Source organism: Erinaceus europaeus, chromosome 9 (assembly GCF_950295315.1).
Source record: "Erinaceus europaeus chromosome 9, mEriEur2.1, whole genome shotgun sequence".
Classification (NCBI taxonomy): domain Eukaryota; kingdom Metazoa; phylum Chordata; class Mammalia; order Eulipotyphla; family Erinaceidae; genus Erinaceus; species Erinaceus europaeus.
In genome coordinates, this window is record NC_080170.1 from 10831091 (window position 1) to 10857229 (window position 26139).

At 53.4% G+C, this 26139-nt stretch overlaps 1 protein-coding gene across 1 annotated transcript; it reads right to left on the bottom strand.

Annotated features, from left to right (window-relative positions):
• Positions 1-84: 84 nt before the first annotated feature.
• On the bottom strand, positions 85-25648 carry DBN1 (drebrin 1). The gene is made up of 14 exons (XM_060197242.1): positions 25257-25648; positions 21395-21450; positions 20656-20768; positions 20444-20518; positions 20038-20184; positions 19879-19956; positions 19501-19652; positions 19335-19398; positions 4302-4361; positions 4087-4210; positions 2800-2970; positions 1501-2135; positions 1081-1183; positions 85-972 (listed from the first exon to the last, which is right to left on the bottom strand). The coding sequence occupies exons 1-14, from the start codon at positions 25340-25342 to the stop codon at positions 902-904; spliced, it is 1935 nt and encodes a 644-aa protein (XP_060053225.1). The 5' UTR covers positions 25343-25648; the 3' UTR covers positions 85-901.
• Positions 25649-26139: the final 491 nt, after the last annotated feature.

A 26139-nucleotide genomic window follows, 5' to 3' on the forward strand; every position in this document is an offset into this window, starting at 1 on the left:
GGTGAGAGAAGATGGGGACTGGGAGGGGGTTGGGGCAGGCGGCCCACCCCAGATCAGCCCCTGGAGGCCCGAGCAGCAGGCCCAAAGGGATCTGGATTTCTTTATTAACAGACATAAGCACGACCTGTTACAGAAGTTTGTGCTTTCCAAAAACAGTTACTGAACGTGAAAAAGGAACCCGAGCAAATAAGGAGTTGGCGTGGGCCCCCTACCCCAGCCCTGGGCCCCACCCAAAGCCCCCCTGAATGACGCCTAGGGCCTCCAGCATGGGACCTGCCCAGCAGGAGGGGGCAGGAAAGGGCTGGGAAACTGAGAGGCCCCAGCTGGGTTGGGCCTGCTAATTCTTTCGGCCAGGCCAGGCGGGCAGAGGGGTTGAGAGAAGGGCGGGGTGGGGGGTGGGGTCCCAGGGAGCCAGAGCCCACGAGCCATTTATTGCCATGTTTTAAAATTCGTGCAAAATATCTGAAGCCCTGGACAGAGAATACAAAGTGATATTTTTCCAAGAAACATAAAACTAGGAAAATGGGCGGGGGCACATGTTCCCACCAGAGCTCCCCCCACGCCGGGCCCCAAGCAGGTGAGGCTTCCACCCCAGCCAGCTGAGGGCGCAGGGAGGACTAAGAGCTACAATCTGGACCGGGCGGGGAGGGGTGGGACCTGCAACAGCGTCTCAACTACCAACGGGAGGAAAACCAGTCAACTGTACAAGTCTCCTATCAACTTTAAAAAAAGAGAGAGAAAGAGAAGCTGTAAAAGTCGGGCCCTGTGGGTGGGGAAGCGGCCGAGTCCCCGGCCAGGTCAGAATCCGGAGTGGGTGCCAGGTTGGGCTGCTGCGGGCGAGCACAGGCGCTGAGAGCCATCTGGCCAGAGGCGAGGGGCAGCCTAGCCACGGGCGCCGCCGCTAGTCGCCTCCCTCGAAGCCCTCCTCCTCCTCGGGCACCGGGTCTGCATCCCAGCAGGTGATGTCGATCTCTGTACGGAAGTTAAGGAGCCAGGGCTGGGCGGGTGCGGGCGTGCGCGTGTGCGCGTGCCCGTGTTCGCAGAGGGCAGCCTGCCCACCCTGGAGCCGCGCCCCTCTACCTGGAGGTTTGTTGTAGAACACCGGGGGCGGGGCCTTTGCACACGGCTCTTCTGATTGGGCAAACTCCTCCTCCTGTGATTGGCTGAAGTACCCCTCGCTTGCCTGTAGGAAAACAGCACTGGTCAGCGGGCCCCACCCAGCAACACTAGGGCTGACCTACCAGGCCTGGAACCCGTTGCCCTAGCAACTGGTGATTCCATCAGTGGTTGCCAGGGAAACAGATGCCTGCCTTGGGAACAAAAGCCGAGCTGGCTGCAAAGGGGAGCTGGCTGCAAAGGGGAGATGGAATGGAGTCTCCCCCGCCCAATAACGTGGCCCATGGTGGAGATGGGGTCACTGCTGGCAAGCACCAGGAAGGTCTGATCCACTCCCTACCTCCAGTGGGCTCCCACCTCTCCCACTTGGCTACCCCTGCCCACCTGGGTCCCCTCCTTCTGGGTGGTCTCGCCATTGGTCAGCAGGTGTGGCTCTTGATCCATGTCCTCCAGGGTGGAGGACAAAGCTGGGGCCTGGGGGGCAGCCAGGGGCACCCCTTCTGCTTCTTCCTCTGGGTCACAGAAAGTGGCTGGGGGCTCAGGCAGCTCATCGAAATTGAGGAGGTTGGCACAGCCCTCACCTGCTGGCAGCAGTGGCTCTGAAGCCACCTCATCCAGCAGGGGCACCTCTGCCAGAGGGACCTCAGCACCCAAGGATGGTGTGGGGGCCCTTGGCTCAGCTTGGAGTGCAGAGCCCCCTTCCCCATTGCCAGGCCATAGGTCAATGAGGCTGGTAGGGGCGGGGGCGTTGGCAACAGCGGTGTCAGCAGTGGCAGTGTCGCTTTCCATGGTGTCAGCCAGGGTGAGCTCCAGCGGGGCAGCCGGGGCAGCCGGGGCAGCCTGCTCAGGTGGGGCTGTGAGCATCGAGTCCTCCATGGGGCTGCCCGGTACCTGGGGAAGCTCAGGGGCCTGAGGAGGCTCCTCCATGGGGCCGGCCCAGGCCTGAGGGGCTGCTGCTTTGGCCTCCTGGCTGGTCTCTTCAATATCCAAGCTGGGGCTGGGCTCCTGGGGCTCTGTCACTGCACAAATGGGGTATAGACGGTCAGCTCTCCCTTGGGAAGGACATGCCTGTCCACCCATCGAGGTGCCAGCAACGCCCCCAAACAAGAGTCCCCACTAAACCTCCTGTGCAGAGGGACACAGCTTGCCAGGCAAAGTGCCCTCTGCCATATCCAAGGTTATCAGTACAAGCAAAAGCCTAGGGCAGCACATGGGAGTACCACTGATGGCAAAGGGGGAACTCCATAGATGGCAGAAGGGTGCTGTGGTGTCTCCCCTCTCCCTATCTCACTCTCTAGATTTATGAAAACACAGCCTGGGAGATCATCTAGCATTGTCACACACGCACAGGGTCCTGAGTTCATTTCCCAGTGTGGCATGAGAAGAAAAGCCTAAGAGGTGGCCCGGTGGCAAAGCACAGGATTCAAAAGCCAAAAGTGCTCAGTTCCATCCCTGGCACCACACCACACATGTGCGCTCTCTCCCTCTCTCTCTCTCTCTCTCTCTCTCTCTCTCTCACACACACACACTCCAGGAAAATGAGGCAGGTTATATTGATGCTGGGCTCCTCCTGGGCCGCAGTCATTTCTACAGCACTGGGATCTGGAGGACCAGGATCCTCCTTCCCCCTGCCCCCAAGCTATAATCATAGTCCCTGCCCGGCACACAAGGGCTCCAACTCACCTTGAGTTGAAGGGTGTGGCGGTGGCAGTGGTGGAGGCTGCGAGGATGTGACCTCATCCAGAGCCCGCTCCACCTGCTCTGAGATGGGGGTGGAGGCTGTGCTGGAGTCAGTAGGGCTCCGGGCAGGGATGGGCGTAGGTGCCATCCTCCGATGGCTGTCCAGGTGGCTGCCTACGGAACAAAGCCCAAGGCTGCTCAGTGAGGGCCAGCTGCCGGCTGGGACCAGGATGGTCCACCTGAGGGCCTGGCCAGCACCTCCTCTCTTGGAGTCTGACCGGGGGCTGGGAGCTCCCCAGGCACCCAGGGACCAGGCCCACCGCTCCAGACTGTCAGCTGGGCCCCCAGGGGCCAGTGCCCCAGAGGTAAAAGGGGAGAGAGGCTGGCAGTACCCGCTCTGGGGACAAACACCAGAGTTCATCGGTCAGGCTGGGGGAGTGAGGGTGGGGGGGGGCTGCTGGGAAGCGGGGCCCTCCTTACCCCCCCCCCACTGCCGATGCCTGGGGCTGCTACCTACATGGGAGGGAGGAAGAGAGGTTTGGGGTGCGGTGACAGGTGATATAGGGAAAGGGAGTCCGTGGAGGGGAGGAGGAGGAAGAGGAGGAGGAGGAAGGCCCACTGTCCGATGCCTTTATGAAAGGGCAGTACGGACGACCTGCCAAGAGAGACAGACAGAGAGAGAGAGAGAGAGACAGAGGACAAGAGAGGGTCAGTCACACCGCCCAAGGCCTCCCCAGCCCCAGAGTGCACACTCAGCCAAGCCGGGCCACAGCCTCGAGCGACACACACAACCACATACAGTGACATACAGCCGGGAGCCCTAGGCACACTCGGGAGTCGCTGCCCACCCCAGACCTGGCCAAGCAGCAGCAGAGACATACACACTCACACCAGCAGACAGGAAGCAGAAGGACATTGGGGAAGGGGTTGGCAGAAGCAGGGTACCCCGGGTACAAACTCCAGGCCACACCACGACGGGGCAAGAGCGCAGCCCACATGCACCCCCAGTCAGCCAAGACTTAGTTCAAGCCCATCAGCCAGGGGGCGCCTAAGCCCTGGTCAGAATGGCCCAGATGGCCCCAGTGCCACTCAGGAATATGCCCAGCCAGGCTCCTCACAACCCCGTCCTGGTGCTGCCCCCTGGAGGCAACAGGTGGAAGCACATTCGATGACAGGTCTTGCCTTCTCCAAGGGATCCTGGGGCTAAGACTGCCCTTCAAACCAAGAGTCCCCAAGAGGCTGGGGCCAACACCTGAGGAGTGGGGGGCGGGTGTGGGGCACAGGGACTACCTGGTCGGTGGTTGAAGGGTGAGGGCACGTCGCAGCTGCCCGCTGAGGCTGAGGCCACTCGCTCCTGCTGCTTGAAGAACTCCCGGGGGTTGTCCGGCCTCTGGGCAATGATGGCCGCTGCCTCCTGGGGGTGTGAGGACAGGGTCAAGGCTAGGCTGCACCCCAGCAGATTCCTCCAGTGGGGGACACTGGCCCTGCTCCACCCTAGGTCTCACCTCCACCTCTGACTCGGACTTCTTCATCTGGGTCTCTTCCTCTTCATCCCTCTGGTCACCCTGCGAAGAGAAGGAATGTGTCCTGGGTGCCCCTCCCCTCACCTGAGCTCCTGGCCTCCTATACCCCCACCAGCCCCAAAGCCCCCAGATCCTGTCCCTGCATCCCCAGGCTCCTGCTGCCTGGGTTATGACTGATGTCAGCGAAGGCTCCATCCCTCTCCTCTGCCTTAATTTGTTTCTCTGCAGATACTGAAAAGCCCTTTCCAAAACTCAGACCAGACTACTCTCCCTAGCTTAAAGTGGGGGAGGGGTGGGGGTGAAAGCCACACTCGGGGGTCGGGCAGTAGCATAGCGAGTTAAGCACGTGGCCCAAAGCACAAGGACCGGTGTACGAATCCCGGTTCGAGCCCCCAGCTCCCCACCTGCAGGGGAGTCGCTTCACAGGCGGTGAAGCAGGTCTGCAGGTGTCTGTCTTTCTCTCCCCCTCTGTCTTCCCCTCCTCTCTCCATTTCTCTCTGTCCTATCTAACAACGACAGCATCAATAACAAAAACAATAACTACAACAAGGGCAACAAAAAAGGGAAAATAAATAAATATAAAAAATTAGAAAAAAAAAGCCACACTCAACAAGTGGGACCAGGCCAAGCTAAAAAGCCTGAACACAGCAAAGAGAGCCATCCACACAATGACGAGGCTACCTACTAAACAGGAGGGAAGTCGCAAATCCTCTATGTGACAAGGGGTCAGAATCCAAAACATACAGAGAACTCGTGCAACTTAATAGAAGGAAAAAGGTAGAAACTGGCTTCCGGGCAGAGGCTCTGAGTAGGCATTCTTTGCAGCAATAAGCAGGTTCATGATCACTCAGGAAAGGTCAAGAGAGAGAGAGAAAAAGAGAGAGAACAGGTGTTGGCAGGAATACAGAGGGTAGAAAATGCATGGGTCATGGATATAACCATTATGGAAAATAGTATCAAGGCTTCCCCTCCTCATTTTTTAAATTTATTTATTTATATTGGCAGTCAGTTTTATCACTGGGGCTCCATGACTACTCTCAGTGGACTCTTTTTAGATAGAGGCTAAGAGACAGGGAGAAAGACGAGACATACCACTGCTCATGAAGCCTCCTTTGTACGGTGCTCCTACTTAGCGGACAGGAGCTCCCGATCCTGGGTCCTTACAGATAGTAGGGCACATGTACTGCCAGGTGACCCCTCTTTTGGCCCACTCCCCCTCAACTTAAGCATGGGGTCTGGAGCTGCTGAAATAGCTCACTTGGAGAGTGCTGCTTTGCCATGTGTAGAACCCAGGTTGGAACCTGGCTCCCACCACAATGAAGGAAACTTCACTACCGTGGTCTTTCACTCTCTCTGCCTCCTGTCTCAAGAAAAAAAAAAAGTGGGAGTCAGGCGGTAGCGCAGTGAGTTAAGCGCACGTGGCACGAAGCGCAAGGCACGAAGCGCAAGGACCGGCATAAGGATCCCAGGCATAAGGTTGGAGTCCCCAGCTCCCCGCCTGAAGGGGAGTCGCTTCACAAACGGTGAAGCAGGTCTGCAGGTGTCTCTCTTTCTCTCCCCCCTCTGTCTTCCCCTGCTCTCTCCATTTCTCTCTGTTCTATCTAACAATGACATCAATAACAACAATAATAACTATAATAATAAAAAACAACAAGGGCAACCAAAATATTTTAAAAAATGAAAAAAAGGAGGTCGGGCGGTAGCGCAGCGGGTTGAGCAGACATGGCGCAGAGCGCAGGGACCGGCGTAGGGATCCGGTTAGGGTCCCCAGCTCTCCACCTGCAAGGGGGTCACTTTACAAGCTATGAAGCAGGTCTGCAGTTGTCTTTCCCCTCCTCTCGATTTCTCACTGTCCTGTCCAGCAACGAAAGACATCAATGAAAACAATAATAAACACAAGGGCAACAAAAAGGGGAAAAAATGGCCTCCAGGAGCAGTGGATTCATGGTGCAGGCACTGAGCACCCCAGCAATAACCCTGGAGGCAAAAAAAAAGAAAAAGAAAAATGGGAGGGGGTGGGCAAGATAGCATGATGGTTACAAAAAGACTTTCATGCCAAAGGCTCCAAAGCCCCAAGTTCATTTTTTCCCCCAACCTCCATCATAAGCCTGAACTGAGCAGTGATCTAGCAACATATTTATACAATTAAAAAAGTTAATAAAAATGCCATGTGATGCAAAAAGTTTCCTCAATTGGGTATTTTTCAGAAGGAAAGAAAATCACTAATTCAAAATCATGTATACATTCCCATGTCCACTGTGGCATTTATTTGCAAAAGTAATGACCTGGAAATAGCCTGAGTATCCATTCATGAGTGAAGAGTGAAAGATCACAGGATACGCAGTGGCCTGGGAGGTGATGCTGTGTATAGTGTGGGACCCTCAAACATGGAAGTCAAGTTTGATCCCCAGCACGGCATGTGCCAGAGTGATACTCTGGTCCTTGCTCCCCATTAATAAATCAAGAGGCTGGTAGGTGGAGAATCTTTAAGCTTTATGAGGGGCGAGGCAGTGCTAAGGTGCCTTTGTTTATAAAAAATATTTATTTATGCTCAACAATTTGTTTGGCTTTGTATGTTAACTCTCTTTTCAGCCACCAGGTTCCAGATGCCATCAGCATGCCGGCCAGGCTTCCCTGGACTGAAGACCCCACCAATGTGTCCTGGAGCTCCGCTTCCCCAGAGACTCACCCTACTAGGGAAAGAAAGAGGCAGATTGGGAGTATGGACCAACCAGTCAACATCCATGTTCAGCGGGGAAGCAATTACAGAAGCCAGACCTTCCACCTTCTGCAACCCACAAAGACCCTGGGTCCATGCTCCCAAAGGGATAGAGAATGGGAAAGCTATCAGGGGAGGGGATGGGATATGGAGATTGGGCGGTGGGAATTGTGTGGAGTTGTACCCCTCCTACCCTATGGTTTTGTTAATTTATCCTTTCTTAAATAAAAAATAAACTAAAAAATTTATTTATTCCTTTTTTTGTTGCTCTTATTTTTTTTGTTATTATAGTTATTGATACCGTCGTTGTTGGATAGGACAAGGAGAAATGGAGAGAGGAGGGGAAGACAGAGAAGGGAAGAGAAAGATAAGACAACCTGCAGACCTGCTTCACTGCCTGTGAAGCGATTCCCCTGCAGGTGGGGAGCTGGGGGCTCCAACCGGGATCCTTACGCCGGTCCTTGCGCTTTGCGCCACTTGCGCTTAACCCGCTGCGCTACCGCCCGACTCCTGAAGTGCCTTTTTTTCTCTTTTCCCTCCCTCTCAACTTGCCAATATTAAAAAAAAAAAAAAAATGTCAGGAGAGGCAGAGTCATCTTGCAGGCACCCAGTCCTAAATAAGCCTTTCTTTTTTTTTTTTTTTTAATATTTATTTATTCCCTTTTGTTGCCCTTGTTGTTTTATTGTTGTAGTTATTATTGTTGTTGTCGTTGTTGGATAGGACAGAGAGAAATGGAGAGAGGAGGGGAAGACAGAGAGGAGGAGAGAAAGATAGACACCTGCAGACCTGCTTCACCGCCTGTGAAGCGACTCCCCTGCAGGTGGGGAGCCGGGGTTTGAACCGGGATCCTTCTGCCGGTCCTTGTGCTTTGCGCCACCTGCGCTTAACCCGCTGCGCTACAGCCCGACTCCCTAAATAAGCTTTTCTTAAAAATGTAGTATGTAAAAAAAAAATGCAGTATGTGGGCAGGGGAAGATAACATAGTGGTTACACAAAGATTGTCATGCCTGACATTCAGTATTTATTCCCTTTTGTTGCCCTTGTTTTATTGTTATAGCTATTATTATTGTTGCTATTGATGTTGTCGTTGTTGGATAGGACAGAGAGAAATGGAGAGAGGAGGGGAAGACAGAGAGACACCTGCAGACCTGCTTCACTGCTTGTGAAGCGACTCCCCTGCAGGTGGGGAGCTGGGGGCTCAAACCAGAATTTTTATGCCGGTCTTTGTGCTTTGTGCCATGTGCGCTTAACCCGCTGTGCGTACCGCCTGACTCCCATGCCTGACATTTACAAGTCCCAGGTACAATCCCTCACACATAAACCACAGCTGAATTCTGGCAAAAGGATAAATAAAGTAGTATGTACAGAGAGTATTAACGAGTCATAAACAGGAACTTTTGCTATTTGGACACGTTCTCATAGCTTCCAGGCATTCTGATAACATAAATCGGAAAGTTGTCTGTCTGTCTACAACCCCCTCCCCTCTCAATTTCTATCTCTATTCAATAATAAATTAATAAAATAAATGAATACGGATAATAAACTCAGAAACAGATAGGTGGTGGCCAGAGGTGAGGGGAGGTTGAACAGACAAAATGGTTGAAGGGGGTCAAAAGGTACAAACTCCTAGTAGTCAGACTAACTTAATCCTAGGCGTTTAAAATGGTGACTATAATCAGTAATAGTGTGATTGCTTTAACTTTTATTTTCCTTTTTTTTTTTTTCTATTAGAGCACTGCTCAGCTCTGGCTTATGGTGGTATGAGGGGTTGAACCTGCGACTTTGGAGCCTCAGGCATGAACATTTCTTTGCATAACTATTCTCAAATCTTTACATCAGGCTCAACCTGACGCTGTTGACTGGCTACGGAAGAAGGGCAAACGCTAGAAGAAGAAGAACTATTATCTACCCCCCTATATAAATACATATATATCCCTTTCCTCTAAAATCCTGTCTCTAGCATAACTAATTTTTAATTTTTTTGCCTCCTTGGTTATCACTGGGGCTCAGTGCCAGAACTATGAATCCACTGCTCCTGGAGGCTAAACCCATTTTTGTTGCCCTTGCGTGGCTGTTGTTATTGGACAGGAAAGAGAGAAATGGAGAGAGGAGGGGAAGACAGGAGGAAAGATAGACACCTGCAGACCTGCTTCACAGCTTGTGAAGCAACCCCCTGCAGGTGGGGGAGCTGGGGGCTCAAACTGGGATTTTTACACCGGTCCTTGCGCTTTGCACCATGTGTGTTTAACCCACTGCACTACCACCCAGCCCCCATAAATAAACTAATTTAAATAAATAAATTTTTACAAAATACATAAATGTCCCTCGGGGGCTCCCATGAGCCTGAGCAAGAGTTGGCTGAATATGGCCTCCAGGTGGCTTCTGTGACATTTTCCAAACACATTACCCCTCACTTTCAGTCTGAGATTGGGACCCCTGGTTTCCTTGAACTGTCAGAATCTCTAACACTGCCATGCAGTCTCCAAAGCAGCCAATGCCAGAGCCGTGCAGTAGCTGCCCAAAGTGAAGGCTGTGCCCACCTGCTCGCCAGCCCCCAGCACTCTGTTGGCTTCCCCTACTCATGAGATCTGAAGGGGGGTCCAATGTGTGTTGCTTCTTGCTAGGCTCACAGTTCCACCCAGTCTGCTCAAGCTCCTGTCACCTCTCCAAGGCCCCTCCTGCCCTGACTAGCCCACACAGTCATGCAGACATCAAGTCCTCAGCTCCATGTAGCCACCATAATTGTCCCTGCATCTGGGCCTGGAAGCCAGCCCCTCCCTACCGCTCCATGCCCCGTCCCCCACCCCCAACCCCCTTCAGGTCTGGCTCAGGTGTCCAGGCAGAAGAGGAATCAGGCCCATTCTGGTCATTGACTACCTGAAGTCCCCAAAAGGGGTTCCGGTCACAAAGTGTAGATGACTCGGTGACTTAATTTCCTGCTTCTAGGATCACCTATCCCACCCCCTCCCTGTAAGTGAGGAGAGGGGATGAGAACTCAGTTCTGTGTGCAAGTGGCCAGCTGGGACACGCTTGCTCAACTGAGTTTGTACCAACAGGTCAGTAATTAGCACCTCCAGGCTTGTGTAGCAAATAGGGCAGGAAGATGAAGCAGAGAAGACAAAGAAGCTGTAGAGAAGAAGCTGAAGGAGGGACCAGGTGGTGGTGTACCTGGTTGAGCACTCACATTACAGTGAGTAAGGACCCGGGTTCAAACCCCAGTCCCTACCTGCAGGGGGAAAGCTTCACGAGTGGTGAAACAGGGCTGTAGGTGTCTCTCTGTCTCTCTCCTCTCTATCCCCCCTTCCCTCTTGATTTCTGTCTCTATACAATAATAAATAAATAAATAAATAAATAAAGATAGATGCTGAAGGAACCATGCCATATCAGCTCTGGTTTATGGTGGTGTTGAGGATTAAACCTCGGACCTTGGAGCTTCAGACATGAGAGTCCACTGTGTAAACAGCTATGCCAGCTCCCAGGAGGGCCCATTTGTTTTTTGAACGATTGCCTCAAAGTGAAAATTTTCCTGTCCTGGTGCATTAGGAGAATGGTTGTCACTAGCCACAACGTGTGTCTTCCAGAACGAAGCCACAAATCCTCCTGTGACCTTGCTCTCCCTGAGTCCCTGGCCCTCCAGGAAGGTGCACCCACCAGCATCTGTGGGTACTCTGCCCCTGCCAAGTGCAATTTCACTAGGTTTCTTTTTAGAAAAAAAGAGGGCTGGGGAGATAGTGTAATTGTTCTACAAGACTTTCTGAGATCCCAGGTTCAATGCCCAGCACCACCATAAGCCAGAGCTGAGCAGTGCTCTGGTTAAAAATAAGAATAGTAGTTGTGGTCCGAAGGTGGCGCAGTGATAAAGCTTTGGACTCTCAAGCATGAGGTCCCGAGTTCAATCCCTGGCTGCACATGTGCCAGAGTGATGTCTGGTTCTCTCTCTCTCTCTTCCTATCTTTCTCATAAATAAATAAAATCTTTTTAAAAATAAGAAGAATAGTATATTAAAATGATAGTAATAGATGGGCCAGCTGGTAGCACGGCGGGTTAAGTGCATATGGTGCATGCAGGGTGCAAGGACTGGCATAAGCATGTCTGCAGGTGTCTATCTTTCTTGTCTTCCCCTCCTCTATTGATTTCTCTCTGCCTTAACCAACAGCAATAACCACAACAATAACAGGGGCAACAAAAATGGAAAAAATGGCCACCAGAAGCAGTGGATTTGTAGTGCAGGCACCAAACCCCAGCAATAACTCTGGAGGCAAAAAAAAGATAGTGGTAATAAATATTGATTTATTATTATTTATTTATTGTTAATAAGAGTGAGTGAGATAGAGAAAGAACCAGACAGCACTCTGGCCCATGAAATGCCAGGAATCAAACTTGGGACCTCATACTTGAGAGGCTAAAACTATCCATTGTACCACCTCCTGTGTTGCCCACTTTGTCTCTTACTGCCTATCCAAAAAAAAGAAATCCTTTGGGCAGTGGTACTGTGCATGTGTGAATACCCTTAAGGCAGAAAGGAAGAAGGGCATTCTGACACATGAAATTTGAAGATACGATAAGTGAAATAAGCCTCTAAGTGGGAAACTATCGTAGAGCTTCATGCTCATGAGGTACTTAAGAGTACACAGCTTCACACACACTGGAAGTAGAAAGGTTTGCCAGCAGAGGGGAAGGGGGGACGAGGAATCAGACTATGACATGTAGAGTTTCAGTACATGAAGATTAAAAGAGAGAGGTAGCGCAGCGGGTTAAGCTTCGTGGTGCAAAGCGCAAGGACCGGCATAAGGATCCCAGTTCGAGCCCCTGGCTCCCCACCTGCAGGGGAGTCACTTCACAAGTGGTGAAGCAGGTCTGCAGGTGTCTCTCTCTCTCTCCCCCTCTCTGTCTTCCCTTCCTCTCTCCATTTCTCTCTGTACTATCCAATAACGAGGACATCAACAATAATAACTACAACAACAAGGGTAATGAAAAACAACAAGGGCAACAAAAGGGAAAATAAATATTAAAAAATGAATTATAAAAAAAAGAGAAAGATATGGTGGATAGCATAATGGTTCTGCAAAGAGACTCTAAAGCCTGAAGATCTGAAGTCCCAGGTTCAGATCCCTGCACCAACATAAGCAAGAGCTGATCAGTGATCAATGCTCTGCAAAAAAAAAAAAAAAAGTGTTATTTTTTTATTTAATTTATTTGACAGAAACTGAGGAGAGAAGATAGAGAGGGAAAGAAAGAGACATAGAGACACCTATAGCCCCGCTTCACCAGTCATGAAATTTTTCCACTTTTTTTATTTTTACTTTATTTATTTTACCAGAGCACTGCTCAGCTCTGGCTTATGGTGGTACGGAGATGGAGATTGAACCTAGGACTTTGGAGTCTCAGGCATGAAAGTCTCTTTGTATAACCATTATGCTATCTATCAAAAACAGTGTATTTCATGTCACAAAAATATACATTAAAAAGGGGGGGCTGGGTGGCACACCTGATTGAGCGCATGTTACAATGCGCAAGGACCCAGGTTCAAGCCCCCAGTCCCCACCTGCAGGGGGAAAGCTTTGTGAATGGTGAAGCAGCACTGCAGGTATCTCTCTGTCTCTCTCCATATCTTCCCCATTCCCTCTCAATTTCTGGCTGTCGCTATCCAATAAATAAAGGTAATTTAAAAAAAAAAAAAAATATATATATATATATATATATGACTTATTGGGTGGTTGGAAAAGTCATGACACATTTTTGTATAAAAAAGTCATGATTTATCCAACAACTCAATGTATTTTCTACTTTTTCTTAAAAATTTATTTATTTATTAATGAGAAAGATAGGAGGAGAGAAAGAACCAGACATCACTCTGGTACACGTGCTGCCTAGGACAGAACTTGGGACCTCTAGCTTGAGAGTCTAATGTTTTATCCACTGTGTCATCTTCCAGACCACGATTTTCTACTTCTTAATGAGAAAGAGAGAAGAGACAGAACATCAGAGCATAGCCATGGAACTTGAAGTACTGGGTATTAAGCTTGGAACTGCGTGCTTTAAAATCCAGTGTTTTATCCACTGTGCCACTTTTAGGGCTGCTAAAACATACACTTAAAGTTAGCAGGGTGGGGGTAACAGAATAAAGGTTCTATAAAAGACTGTTACCTGAGGCTCTCAGGTCCCAGATTCAATCCCTAGCATAGCCAGAGCTGAACAGTGCTCTGGTGTCTCCCCTGCACCTTACCACCACCCACTGAAATAAAGTAAAAATATGTTTAAGAAATAAAAGAGGGGAGTCGGGCGGTAGCTCAGAAGACTAAGCACATGTGGCACCAAACGCAAGGACCGGCTTAAGGATCCCGGTTCGAGCCCCCGGCTCCCCACCTGCAGGGGAGTCGCTTCACAGGCGGTGAAGCAGGTCTGCAGGTGTCTATCTCTCTCTCGCCCTCTCTGTCTTCCCCTCCTCTCTCCATTTCTCTCTGTCCTATCCAACAACGACGACATCAATAATAACTATAACAATAAAAACAACAAGGGCAACAAAAGGGAATAAATACATAAATAAATATTTTTTAAAAACTTAAAAAAAAAAAGAAATAAAAGAGCGGAAGTCAGGCGGTAGCGCAGTGGATTAAGAGCAGGTGATGCAAGCGCAAGGACCAGTGTAAGGATCCTGGTTCAAGGCCCTGGCTCCCCACCTGCAGGGGAGTTAATTCACAAGTGGTGAAGCAGGTCTCCAGATGCCTATCTTTCTCTTCCCTTCTCGGTCTTCCCCTCCTCTCTCCATTTCTCTCTGACTTATCCAACAACGACGACATCAATAACAACAACTACAACAACAATAAAAAAGGGGTCACAAAAGGGAAAATAAGGGAGTCGGGCGGTAGCACAGTGGGTTAAGCACACATGGCGCAAAGCACAAGGCCCGTAGTAACAATCCCAGTTCAAGCCCCCGGCTCCCCACCTGCTGGAGGGTCGCTTCACAGGCGGTAAAGTAGGTCTACAGGTATCTATCTTTCTCCCCCCATGTTTTCCCCTCCTCTCTCCATTTCTCTCTGTCCTAACAACAATGACATCAATAATGACTACAACAATAATGAAAAACAACAAGGGCAACAGAAGGGAAAATAAATAAATATAAGAAAAAAAAATCTTGTGGTCCAGGAGGTGGCACAGTAGCTAAGGCACTAGACTCTCAAGCATGAGTCCTGAGTTCAATCCCCGGTGGCACATGTACCAGAGTGATGTCTGGTTCCTTCTCTCTCTCTCTCTCTCTCCTATCTTTCTCATTAATAAATAAATAAAATCTTGAGAAAGAAAAAAATCTTTAAAAAGTTTAAGGGGAAATAAATAAATATTAAGGGTATCAAGTTCTAGATGCTACCATGATGCCAACCTGATTTCTCTGGGCAGAGGACTTTACCAATGTATCCTAGAACCCCACCTCTCCAGAGCCAGAACCCACTAGGGAAAGATAAGAACAGGCTGGGGGTATGGACTGACCTGTCAACATCCATGTCCAGAAAAGACCAAACCTTCCACCTTCTGCACCCCATAGATTGTTGGTCCATACTTACAAAGGGATAAAGAATAGGGAGCCTGGGGGCCGGACAGTAGCACACCAGGTTAAACCCACATAGTACAAAGTGCAAGGACCAGAAAAAGGATCCTGGTTTGAGCCCCCAGCTCCCCACTTGCAGGGGTGGAGGGAATCACTTTACAAGCAGTGAAGCAAGTTTGTAGGTGTCTTTCTCTCTCCCTATGTTCCCACACTCAATTTCTCTCTGTCCTATCCAAAAAAATCGAAGAAGAAGAAAAATGGTCACAGGAGCAGTGGATTCATGGTGCAAGCACTGAGCCCCAACGATAACCTTAAAGGCAAAAAAAAAAAAAAAAAGATAGGGAAACTTCCAATGCTCCAATGGAGGGGATGGGATACAGAACTGGTGGTGGAACTGTACCCTTCTTATCCCACAATCTTGTCAATCATTATTAAATCACTAACAGAAAATAAATTTTAAAAATAATAGCAATAAAAGAGAGAGAGAAGTAGGGAGGGAGGTAGGTTAGGGCTGGGGAGATAGCATAATGGTTAAGAACGAGGTGGTTCAGGGTTTGATCCTTAGCACTGCATATACTGCATATGTCAGATCTGAGTCATGCTGTAGAGTCTCTCTAATACAAATAAACTTCACCACCTATACCAGTGATGCTCTGGTGCCTCTGTCTCTCTTTCAGAATCAACTAAATATTTAAAAAAAAAAAAAAAGCTGGGGGTTGGTTGGTGGCACATTTGGTTGGTTAAGTGCAAAGACCTACAAAGATCCAGGTTCAAGTTCCAGTTCCCCACCTGCAGAGGGGAAGCTTCACAAGTGGTGAAACAGGTCTGCAGATGTCAATTTACATCTCTCTCCCCTATCTCCCCCATCCGTCTCAATTTCTCTTTGTTCTATCCAATTACCAAAAAGAAAAAGAAAAAAAAGGCCACAAGGCAGCAGTGGATTCATAGCACACCGAGCCCCAGCAATAACCCTGGAGGCAATAAATAAATAAAACTCAGAATAAATGGGAGTCAGGCGGTAGTGCAGCGGGTTAAACACAGGTGGTGCAAAGTGCAAGGACTGGTGTAAGGATCCTGGTTCGAGCCCCAGCTCCCCACCTGCAGGGGAGTCGCTTCACAGGTGGTGAAGCAGGTCTGCAGGTGTCTATCTTTCTCTCCCCCTCTCTATCTTCCCCTCCTCTCTCCATTTCTCTCTGTCCTATCCAGCAAAGACGACAACAATAATAACTACAACAATAAAAATTTATAAAAAAAATTTATAAAAGTGGTCCAGGAGGTGGCGCAGTGGTAAAGCTTTGGACTCTCAGGCATGAGGCCTTGAGTTTGATCCCCAGCAGCACATGTGCCAGAGTGATGTCTGGTTCTTTCTCCTCCTTTCTCATAAATAAATAAAATATTTTTTAAAAACTTTCTTTTTTTGAATATTTATTTTATTTATTTATTCCCTTTTGTTGCCCTTGTTGTTTTACTGTTGTAGTTATTGTTGTTGTCGTAATTGTTGGATAGGACAGAGAGAAATGGAGAGAGGTGGGGAAGACAGAGAGGGGGAGAGAAAGAGAGACACCTGCAGACCTGCTTCACCGCTTGTGAAGCGACTCCCCTGCAGGTGGGGAGTCAGGGCTCGAACCAGGATCCTCATGCTGGTCCTTGTGCTTTGCGCCACCTGCGCTTAAACCTGCTGTGCTACAGCCCGACTCCCTAAAAAAACTTAAAAAAAAAACTCAGAGTAAATAAGAGATAGTGCAACGTACTAGAATGTCAGCTTGTGTGCCTATAGCCTTAGAGGCCCCAAGTTCAATCCCTGGTACCACCATCTGCCAGGACTGAGCAGTGCTCTGATCTCTCTCTGTCCTCTGATACTATCACTCTTAATAAATAAATATTAAATGCAAGTAAACAATAGCTTCCTGGGAAGCAGGGCATTTGAGTGTTGGACTCTCAAGCATGTGATCTCGAGTTCAATCCCCGGCATTGCATGTGCCAGAGTGATGCTCTAATTCTTTTTTCTCATAAATAAATATTACAAAAAGTCAGTAGTAAAAACAAATTGATTCCTCAATTAACTTTAAGAAGACCTTGCCATCTTCTAACAGCTGCACGGGCCAGATGGCCAGGGTGTACCGAGTACAAGGCCAAGAAGGAGCTTCCCAGCTGAGCATCCTGTCCCCACCCCCACCCCACACCCCACAGGGGCAGACGTGACTGGAGGGACCTAGGGCAGAACTCAAAGCAGCATCTGCTTCCTTGCTCTGTCTCCTCTGGGTGTGGCCCTGGACCTCTCTGCTGTTCCAGCCCCCACACCTGCTGTCACTGGCCTAGAAGAGTCTTGCCCATCTCCCCTCCTGGTCTGAGGAGCTGAAGGCTTCCTGAAGGCTTCGCTATTTCCGAGTAACGAGACCCCACTCAAAGCATGTAGATGGGACCCCACTGAGATTTTCCAAAGGGGCCACTCACTCAGAGGCCTCATGAACCATCCCAATACTTGACGGTTCAGATGGCAGCCCTGGAATAAGGGGCTACTCTGAACACACACACCTTCAGCACATGGCTCTCTTCAGCCCCCCCACCCCAGCTGGGGGACAAGGCCTCAAGCCCCCTAAGAGCACTGAGTCTAGTTGAGGGAATCTAGCCTATAAGGGTCTAAAGCAAGAGATAATGACTCTTTCAAGGGGACTGTGCAGTGGCACACCTGGTTGAGTATACATGTTACAATGTGCAAGGCCCCAAATCAAGCCTGGTCAGTCCCCACCTGCAGGAGGAAAGCTTCATAAGTGGTGAAGTGCAGCTGTAGGTATAATTCATTTTTTTTTAAAAAAAGAGGGAGTCGGGCTGTAGTGCAGCGGGCTAAGCGCAGGTGGCGCAAAGCACAAGGACCAGCATAAGGATCCCGGTTCGAACCCCGGCTCCCCACCTGCAGGGGAGTTGCTTCACAGGCAGTGAAGCAGGTCTGCAGGTGTTTATCTTTCTCTCCTCCTCTCTGTCTTCCCCTCCTCTCTCCATTTCTCTCTGTCCTATCCAACAACAACAATAATAACTACAACAATAAAACAACAAGGGCAACAAAAGGGAATAAATAAAATTTTTAAAAAAAGGAGAAGGAGGAGGGGGAGGGGAGGGGGAGGAGGGGAGGGGAGGAGGGGGAGGGAGGAGGGGGAGGGGAGGAGGGGGAGGGGAGGAGGGGGAGGGGAGGAGGGGGAGGGGAGGAGGGGGAGGGGGAGGAGAAGAAGAAAGGAAGGAAGGAAGGAAGGGAGAGAATGTCTCTTTCACTCCATAGAATATAAATTTCTCAGGCTGGGAGAATGCTCACCCAGTAGAGTTCAGGCATTACCACAAGGGATGCCCAGCACCAGGGATAGTACCATAGATGGTGGAGGGGTGCTGTGGTATCACTCCTCTCTCTAAGATAAAAGAGGTGAAAAAAACTGACCAGGAGGCAACTCAGTGGTAGTACTGGGCAGATGCAAGGCCCTGGGTTTATGCTCCAGCACCAAAAAAATAAAATAAAGGCTGGGGGAGTCGGGCAGTAGCGCAGCAGGTTAAGCGCATGTGGTGCAAAGCACAAGGGCTGACGTAAAGATACTGGTTGAAGCCCCCGGCTCCCCACCTGCAGGGGAGTCGCTTCACAGGCGGTGAAGCAGGTCTGCAGGTGTCTATCTTTCCCTCCCCCTCTCTGTCTTCCTCTCCTCTCTCCATTTCTCTCTGTCCTATTTAGAGAACTATGACATCAATAACAACAACAATAATAACCACAGCAATAAAAAACAAGGGCAACAAAAGGGAAAATAAATAAACATTTTAAAAAGATTAAAATAAATTAATTAATTAAATAAAGGCTGGTCCCCACCTGCAGGGGGGTCCCTTCATGAGCAGTGAAGCTGGTCTGCAGGTGTCTTTCTCTCCCCCTCTCTGTCTTTCCCTCCTCTCTCGATTTCTCTGTTCTATCCAACAACAATGACGTCAATAACAACAACAATAATAATAACCACAACAACGATAAAACAACCAGGGCAACAAAGGGGAAAGAAATAAAACAAAGGGGAGTCGGGCGGTAGCGCAGCGGGTTAAGCGCACCTGGCGCAAAACGCAAGGACCAGCGTAAAGATCCCGGTTCGAGCCCCCGGCTCCCCACCTGCAGAGGAGTCGCTTCACAGGCGGTGAAGCAGGTCTGCAGGTGTCTGTCTTTCTTCCCCACTCTCTGTCTTCCCCTCCTCTCTCCATTTCTCTCTGTCCTATCCAACAACGATGACATCAATAACCACAACAATGTTAAACAACAAGGGCAACAGAAGGGAAAATAAATATTAAAAAAAATAATTACAACAATAAAACGACAAGGGTAACAAAATGGAATAAATAAATATATTAAAAAAAAAAAAAAAAAAAGAAATAAAACAAAGACTGGGGCCAGGCAGTGGCATATCCGGTTAAGTGCACACATTACATGCACATGCACAAGGACCCAGGTTCGAGCCCCTGGTTCCCACCTGCAGGGGGAAAGCTTTATGAGTGGTGAAGCAGGGCTACAGATGTCTCTTTCTGTATCTTTCTCTATCACCCCCTCCCCTCTCAATTTCTCTCTGTTTCTATCCAATAATAAATAAGAGTATTTTAATAATAGTAATAATAAATAAATCCTGTTTCTCTCAACTGCCAGGACTCCAGCTCTCCAGACACCCCACATTCAGGCCCCAGGACGCCCAGCACTGTCCCCAGCCACAGGGAGTGGGAGGTGGGGAGGCATGCAAGGCTTACAAAGATAGACTGCTCCTTCAGCCGCCTCTTGGCCTCCTCTGCTTCTAGAGTCTGCTGTTTCCTCCTGCAATGATAAGCCAGCAGCCACCCCTTCAGGGAGGGGGCGCCCCCGCGGGCAGGGCAGGGCAGGGCAGGGCAGGGCAGGGCAGGGCAGGGCGAGGCCCACCTATGCTCCTCGATCTGCTGCTCCCGCTCCCGGTAGCGCCGCTCCCGCTCCTCCTGCTCCTGCCGCTCCTGCTCCATGCGCTCCTGTTCGAACCTCAGCCTCTCGTCCAGCGCCTTCTTCCGCTCCTCTTCCTTCCGCAGCTCCTCCTCCTTCTGCAAGCCCCAGAGCCCAGGCAGTGTAGGCCCTGAGGTTGAAGGGTCTCCGCCACCCTGCCAGCCCATCTCCCACCTAGGGCTGGGAAAGGCTGGCTCTACAAGTGGGGATCTGCTGGGTGGTCTGGTGGGGGGCACATGGAATGGGACAACAGGTGGTGATAGCAGGGCCTTTGGGAGAGAAGCCCAGGTCTACCCTACAAGGCCAAGGGCTCAGGGTTCACACCTTGGCCTGCTCCCAGAACTGCTCGCGGTTAATGCGCTTCATCTCCACAGCCGCATCCGTCTTCTGATAGGTGGTACCCTGCAGAGTCCAAGGGCCTGGGATGAGTGCCCAGCAGGCCCGGGGCTTGGGGTGCCCCCCAGGCGGCCGGAACACACTGACCACCGGCTCCGCGTTCTCATCCTCGCGCAGCCGCAGCCGGTGCAGCACCGGGCTGGAGAGCCGCGCCAGCCCGTTGGAGAGGCGCTGCCCGATGGCGCCCGCGTCAATATCCTCCACGCTGCTGGCATTCACGATCACGTCGACGCCCTGCAGCGAGACGACCTGGTCACCATTCAAACACCCACCCAGGCAGAACTCGCCCTGAAAACTGACTCACAAGAGCCCTTGTCCCTGCTCCCAAGTGTCCAGGCCCCACCCACCATCATCTTGGACCCGCCCCCTGAGAGTCCTGGGCCTGCCCCCAAGTGGTCTGGCCCCACCCACTAGAGGTTGGCCCCGCCCACTCTACCCCAACCCCACCAGCATTGAGTCCCTCCTGGACCCAGGAGCCCGGTCCCCAGCAAACCTGGAAGAACTCGGCCACTTTGGCCACATGACTGGCACAGGCGCATTTGCGGGCATCAGGCACATCTTCCCCAACCTGCAAAGTACCCAGTGAAGAGGGGGTCGGGAAAGGACAAGAGAGGGCTGCAGGTGAGATCCCAGACTTCAGGATGGGAGCTGAGAGGCCTCTGCTGTTCCCCCGACTTTTTCTCCCTCCCCAGCCAGGCCGCATACCCAGTTGATGAGCACGTATTTGGGCAGAGCTGCCTGGGAGTCCTTGACGCTGCAGAAGCCATACATCACCTTCTGGTTCTCAAAGTGGCCTGAGAGTTCCTGCAAGCCCCCGTCTGGGGGGAATCAAGAGGGTGTCAGAATTCCCCACCTCCTGAACCTTTTACTCACAGGAACTTTGGAACCTGAAGGAAACTCTCCACTTGGGCAGGCACCCCCAGGAGTCTCACCCCCTGAAACTTGGAGGTAGCGGAGTTCTGGGTTAGGCTGAGAGCCGTGGCAAGCAGCTCTGCCTCTGAATGCCCCAGAGCTCTATTTGATAGACTGAGAAAGGAAGGTGTCAGCTTTTCATGCACCTTTATGCCTCACTGCCCAGAGAAGTTAATATATATATATATATCTATGAGTTTATATATATATATATATATATATATATATATATATAGGCTCCAGATAAGAGTGGGGGTGCTCTAGACCATCCGTGCCACAAGGTTTCTCTATAGCTGTGTGACTTTGGGCAAGCCACTCTCTCTGAGCTTCTGTCTTCTTCCATCAAGCAGGAAGGAAGGCTCCCTCCCTCCCCATCCCTGAACTGTGGAGATGACCTCAGGAAGGACAGCCGCCAGACAAGTGTGGGTCTGCTGCGTGGCTGGCGGGAGGTGGCCAGCAGCCAGGGTGGGGAAGAAAACAATCAGAGGAGGGGGTGGAGAGGAAGGCGAAAAGGAATGGCTGGAATTCTTACCTCCTGACGCTGCAAGCTTGAGGTCATCTGAGCCATCCTCGTATGTGTACAGGGCCCTGGGGAGAGGGAGGGGCAGCTCGGCACACTGTCAGGTCCAGGCTGCCAAGTTTGGGTGGGGATGGCTCTGGGGAGGAGGAGGGAAACAAAAGGGGCGGAACAGGAAGGGGGTCCTGACTGGTACTGGGGGGCTGGGGGGTGGCGAGGGAGCCATGACAACAGGGCTAGGCACCATTTCTGGCTGGAGCCCAGCTGGAGGGGGATGTGGAGTGGATGGAGGGAGGTCTGGGTCAGGCAAGGAGGGGGAGCAGCAAAGGGGTGAAAGCTGTATGTCAGCGTCTTCCAAGCTCTGGCCCTGGCAGCCTGCAACCCAGCCAGCCAGCAGTGATGGAGATTCCAAGGCGACGGTTCCTTGGTTACCGTTCCCTGGTTACCACGCTCCTTGTCCCCCATTGGCTGCCACCAGGAAGCTACCTGGTGCCATGCGCTGCCCCTCCCCCAGCAAAAGGGGGGAGGAGAGAAAACCTGGCGCTTGCTCAGCTCTGGGCATCCCCCGGTAACCATGGCAACCCTGCAATTGGCACAGGACTGGCCCACCCCAGTGGTTTTCTCCTGAACACAAAGGACCCTGGGGACCCACCCTCGGCCTCAATCTCCGCCTCTCTGAAATGGGGATGAGGTCACCCTGGTGACTCTGGACTTTCGGTGGCCACGCTGCCCTGGTCTCCCAGCCCCTGGGCCGTCTCCACCCTGGCCTCCTGGGACTGCCTCACCCGGCTCAGCTTGCCAGAGCGCTGACCTAGCCGCCTTCCTTCTCCTCCTCCTTGCTCTTTCTGTCTAGCTTTCTCTTCCAGGGGCAGAAGTACAGCATCCATTTCACAGAAGGAAAGGCAGAGCCAGTTCCCCAGGGGGATATATGGGCATGCTGGGGAAGGGGGGAGCTCTTAGCCTCTTGCCCATGACCCAGGCAGCAGCAGAGGGAGATGAAGGGTAGATGAGGGAGAGAGGCAGAAGACAGAGGCCCAGAGAAAGGAGGATAGTGAAAAAGGAAGTGAAGGGGGAGGGAAGGAGAAAAGGGAAGGGGTGAGGGAGAAGACAAGGAAGTGAGGGAAGAAGGAAGCTAGGGAGAGGAGGGGGGAGGAGGGCCTGGCCCAGCCCCATGAGGTCAGCAGAGCCAAATGGCCCTTCTCAGGATCCTTGCCTCCCAGAGGGACACAGGTGGGCTGTGGGGCCTCCAGTTTCCACTCCAACTGTTGTGGGGGGGGGGGGGCAGCCCTGGCAGCTGCCTCCCATACAGCTGTCCCACCACCTGTCCGAAGCCCTGACCCACCCCGGGAACAAAGGGCCCTCAGAGAAGCCAAGCGGTCCCCTTTCCACTCCACAGACCGGCAACTGAAGCAGAAGGCAGTGATCCTGGTTCACCCACCCCCAAGATGTCACACCGCCCCAGGGGACTCTTCCCAGGACACCTGGCTGGCCCCTTCCACCCTCCACCCATACTTGCCCACCTCTGCTGCCCTTTTCCCAAGGCTTTCAAGCAGGCACACCTGGGCCATGCAGGACCCTCCCTGCCCTCAACACACTTCTGCAAGGGTGGGCCAAGTCTGCTCTCCTCAGTCCCAGCCCTGCCAGGAATCCCCCAGGACCCCCAAGCCTGCTCCCAGCACTGAGCACACAGCACAGGAATGCAAGAGGGAGCTGTGAACACCCCAAGTTTCAGCAGGCCAGTGCTTCCTGGGCACCCCTGAAGACAGGCGTGAAACTTCAAGGAGTTAGGATGCTGGGGAGGGGGGGGGATGACAAGCAGTCTGGAATCTGCATTCTCTCCAGCTCCAGCTCCTGGAGAGACCACAAACCTGGCTGGGACAGGAAGTCTGAGTCAGCCAATCACCACATGGCACTGCCGCCTGGTCTAGCCCAGCAAGTGTCTGTGCTTAGTGACATAAGCTGAGAAACCATACGGGCCAGTGAGGTAGGGATGTGGGGAGGGGCCGGGGCAGCCCCAGGGAGATCCAGGCACCTGAGGACAGGTGGCCCTAAACCACCTGGGTCAAGATAGTCACCCCTTGGGGTGTCAGAGCCAGTCGAAGGCCAGTCTTCCCAACCTTCCCGAAGCCAGGAGTTGGGACTGGTGTGCATTCAGAGTGAATCATGTCACTCACTGTCAGGGAGACACCAGCTTTTGCCACAATCCACCCCAACTGGGTGCCCTGCTTTCAGGACCAAATTGAGGGGTCAGGGGCACTTCAGAGAATTAGCCACCTAGGCATGCACAGTTCCTGACAGCCCCCCTCCCCTACTCTGGGGGACAGGGTATAGGAGGGCAGTCCCAAACCTCTTTTACCCTAGTCAGGTTCCTCTTCCTTCTCTTCAGGCCTGAGAATGGGGTCTTCCCCTGAGCTTGAGACATCCACCCTGGCCCCGTGGCTCCGTGCTGGGCACAGGTGGCACCCACGCCCCCAACGCCTGCAGGATGTGCCCCTCACAGAAGGCCACCCAGGCCCTGGAGAGTGTGCCTGTGTGTGTGCGAGGGTGCCTGTGTGCATCTGTGTGTGTCCCACACACAACAACCCAGATGGGGGTGACGCAAGTCCGGGATGAATAACTCGTTCTGGCCACATGGATGCGTGGGGGGGGGGGAGGGGGGGGTCGTCTAGGCCCTGCCAGCGGGGCTCACGCAGACTTGCACTGAGTTGAGAGGGAAGATGCACCCCATGTGTAGACAGCACCCCGAGACCGGGAGGGGGGCATTCTGTTGGGGCCCCACAGGGCCCAAAGCAGCTGAGCCAGCAGGTCAAGCCCTCCCCTATTCTGAACCCTGAACTCCTCCCATGATGTCAAAGCCCCTGAGGCAGGGTTGGGCCTGTGCTGGCCCAGCTGTGACTGACCCGCAGGACAGGAGAGCTGTCTCCATCCTCCGGGCCTGGCTGCCCGCCAGTGCTGCAGTACCGTGGCCTGGATGCCCGGCCAGCGTGTCCCTGCCTCCAGCGCCCCCAGTCAGGGGCCCTCCCGGAATGGCCTTCCAGCGGGAGGGTGAGGCTGGCCCAAAGGTCTGCCCCCAACCCTGCCTCAGTTTCCCTCCTGCCAGAGGGGGAAGAGGCCTAGAGGAAGGAGAAAGAGAGTGGGCACCTGTCCCAGGAGTAGAGGGGAGGATTCCAAAGCAGTGGGGGAACCCTCTCCCTCTGGGGAGTCCAGCCTCAGCGCAGGGGGAGACAACAGCTGGGAAGGGTGGATATGGGGTGGGGGGCGGTCCGTCTCCTCCCCCACCAGGGAGCCGAGAACCACCCGCCTCGAGGTTCGTGGGTTCCAGGTTCAGTGGATCCACAGGCCCCCTGGTGGGATAGGCGCCCCAGGGCTTCTTCCCCCGGGGCGCCGCAGGCGGGCACCCGAACAGGCATCTCCCAGTCCCGCGACCCCGGCGGGGACCAGCAGTCACTCGGCGGTGACCATGTGGCCACGAACGTCTTTCCATCACACCCCACTCCGCCGGGCCCCGGTGGGCGGGGCGCCCCGGGCCCCGCGGCTCCGCGCCTCCCCCGCCGCCTTTCCTTTGTACTGCGGCCGGCCGCCCAGCTAGCTCGGTCCCCGCCCCGGCCCCGCCCGAGGTGTCGAAGGTGCCCTTGGCCGGCGGCGCACACCTGTCCTCGAGGCGGCGGCGCGAGCGGGGGGTGGGGGGGGCTCCTGGCGGCTCCCCGCCGCGCCCCGCGCCCCGCCCGGCGGCCCCTCCACCGGCGGCGCGCACAAAGGCAGCCCCTCCCCGGCCGCCGGGCCGCCGCCGCATTTCGGGGTCCCCTCCCCGCCAGCGGCGGGAGACAAAGGCGCAGCGGCGGCGCGGGGACAAAGGGCCGGGGGGCGGGGGGCTCACCAGTCGGCCGCGCTCTCCTCCCGGATCACCTCCTCGTACGCCGCCAGCAGCTCCAGGCGGTGGCCGCTGAAGCTGACGCCGGCCATGCTGCGGGCCGGAGCGGGGCCGAACGAACGGACGGACGGACGGACGCACGGACGGACGGAGGGAGGGAGGGGAGGAGGGAGCCGCCGCCGCCGCCGCTGCCGCCGCCTCAGAGCCTCTGCAGCGCTGCGAGCGAGCGAGCGAGCCAGCGGCCGGGGGAGGGGAGCCGGCCGGCGGGGGGCGGGGGGCGCAGGCTCCGCCCGGCTCGCTCCCTCCGCTGCTCGGTCCTAGCGCCGCCCTGGCCCGCCCAGGGGGAGGCCCGCCCCCCCCTTCCCGGCCTGCCCCGGGGCGCCTCACGCCCCCCACCCGCGCCCCGAGGGAAGCTGCCACTCCACCTCCTGGACCTCACTCACCCCGCCCCCCACCCTCACCTATAGAGTTCCTCGCCTGGGCCGCACCGTCGGGCCCAGCCGGAACCCCTGCCCCCAGACCCGCACCTCACCCCTCGGGCCCAGCCCCGCTCCGTGCGCCCCACTCCTTGCGCCACTTGTTCCGGTCCCGTCCGGTCCCAGCCACACCCACACCCAGGTCCATTTTGCTCAGTTCCCGTTCCTGCCTCCCCGGGGTCTCCTCGCAACCACCCACGGCTCAGCTCCATCCTTTCTACGGTCCGGACCTCCCCTCCAGGCACAGCAGCTACATGCCAGTCCCGCACTTAGCATGCACCCCCCACATCCAGGTCCCATCTTAACTGCACCCCCCCAACCCTGTGCATCCCATTTCCATTCGCACCCCCGTTTCCAGCCACACCCCTCCGACCCCGCCCGCTGGGGTTAGCCCCGTGCCCTCTCCGCCTCCC

What these genes read in the sequence shown, in the direction of transcription:
- DBN1 (XM_060197242.1), bottom strand. Translation starts at nt 25,342, where the DNA reads ATGGCCGGCGTCAGCTTCAGCGGCCACCGCCTGGAGCTGCTGGCGGCG. An exon ending in GAGGAGAGCGCGGCCGACTG is followed by an intron (nt 21,451 to 25,256) that starts GTGAGCCCCCCG and finishes CCCTCTCCCCAG; the next exon opens with GGCCCTGTACACATACGAGG. An exon ending in CAGCAGATCGAGGAGCATAG is followed by an intron (nt 19,399 to 19,500) that starts GTGGGCCTCGCC and finishes TTATCATTGCAG; the next exon opens with GAGGAAACAGCAGACTCTAG.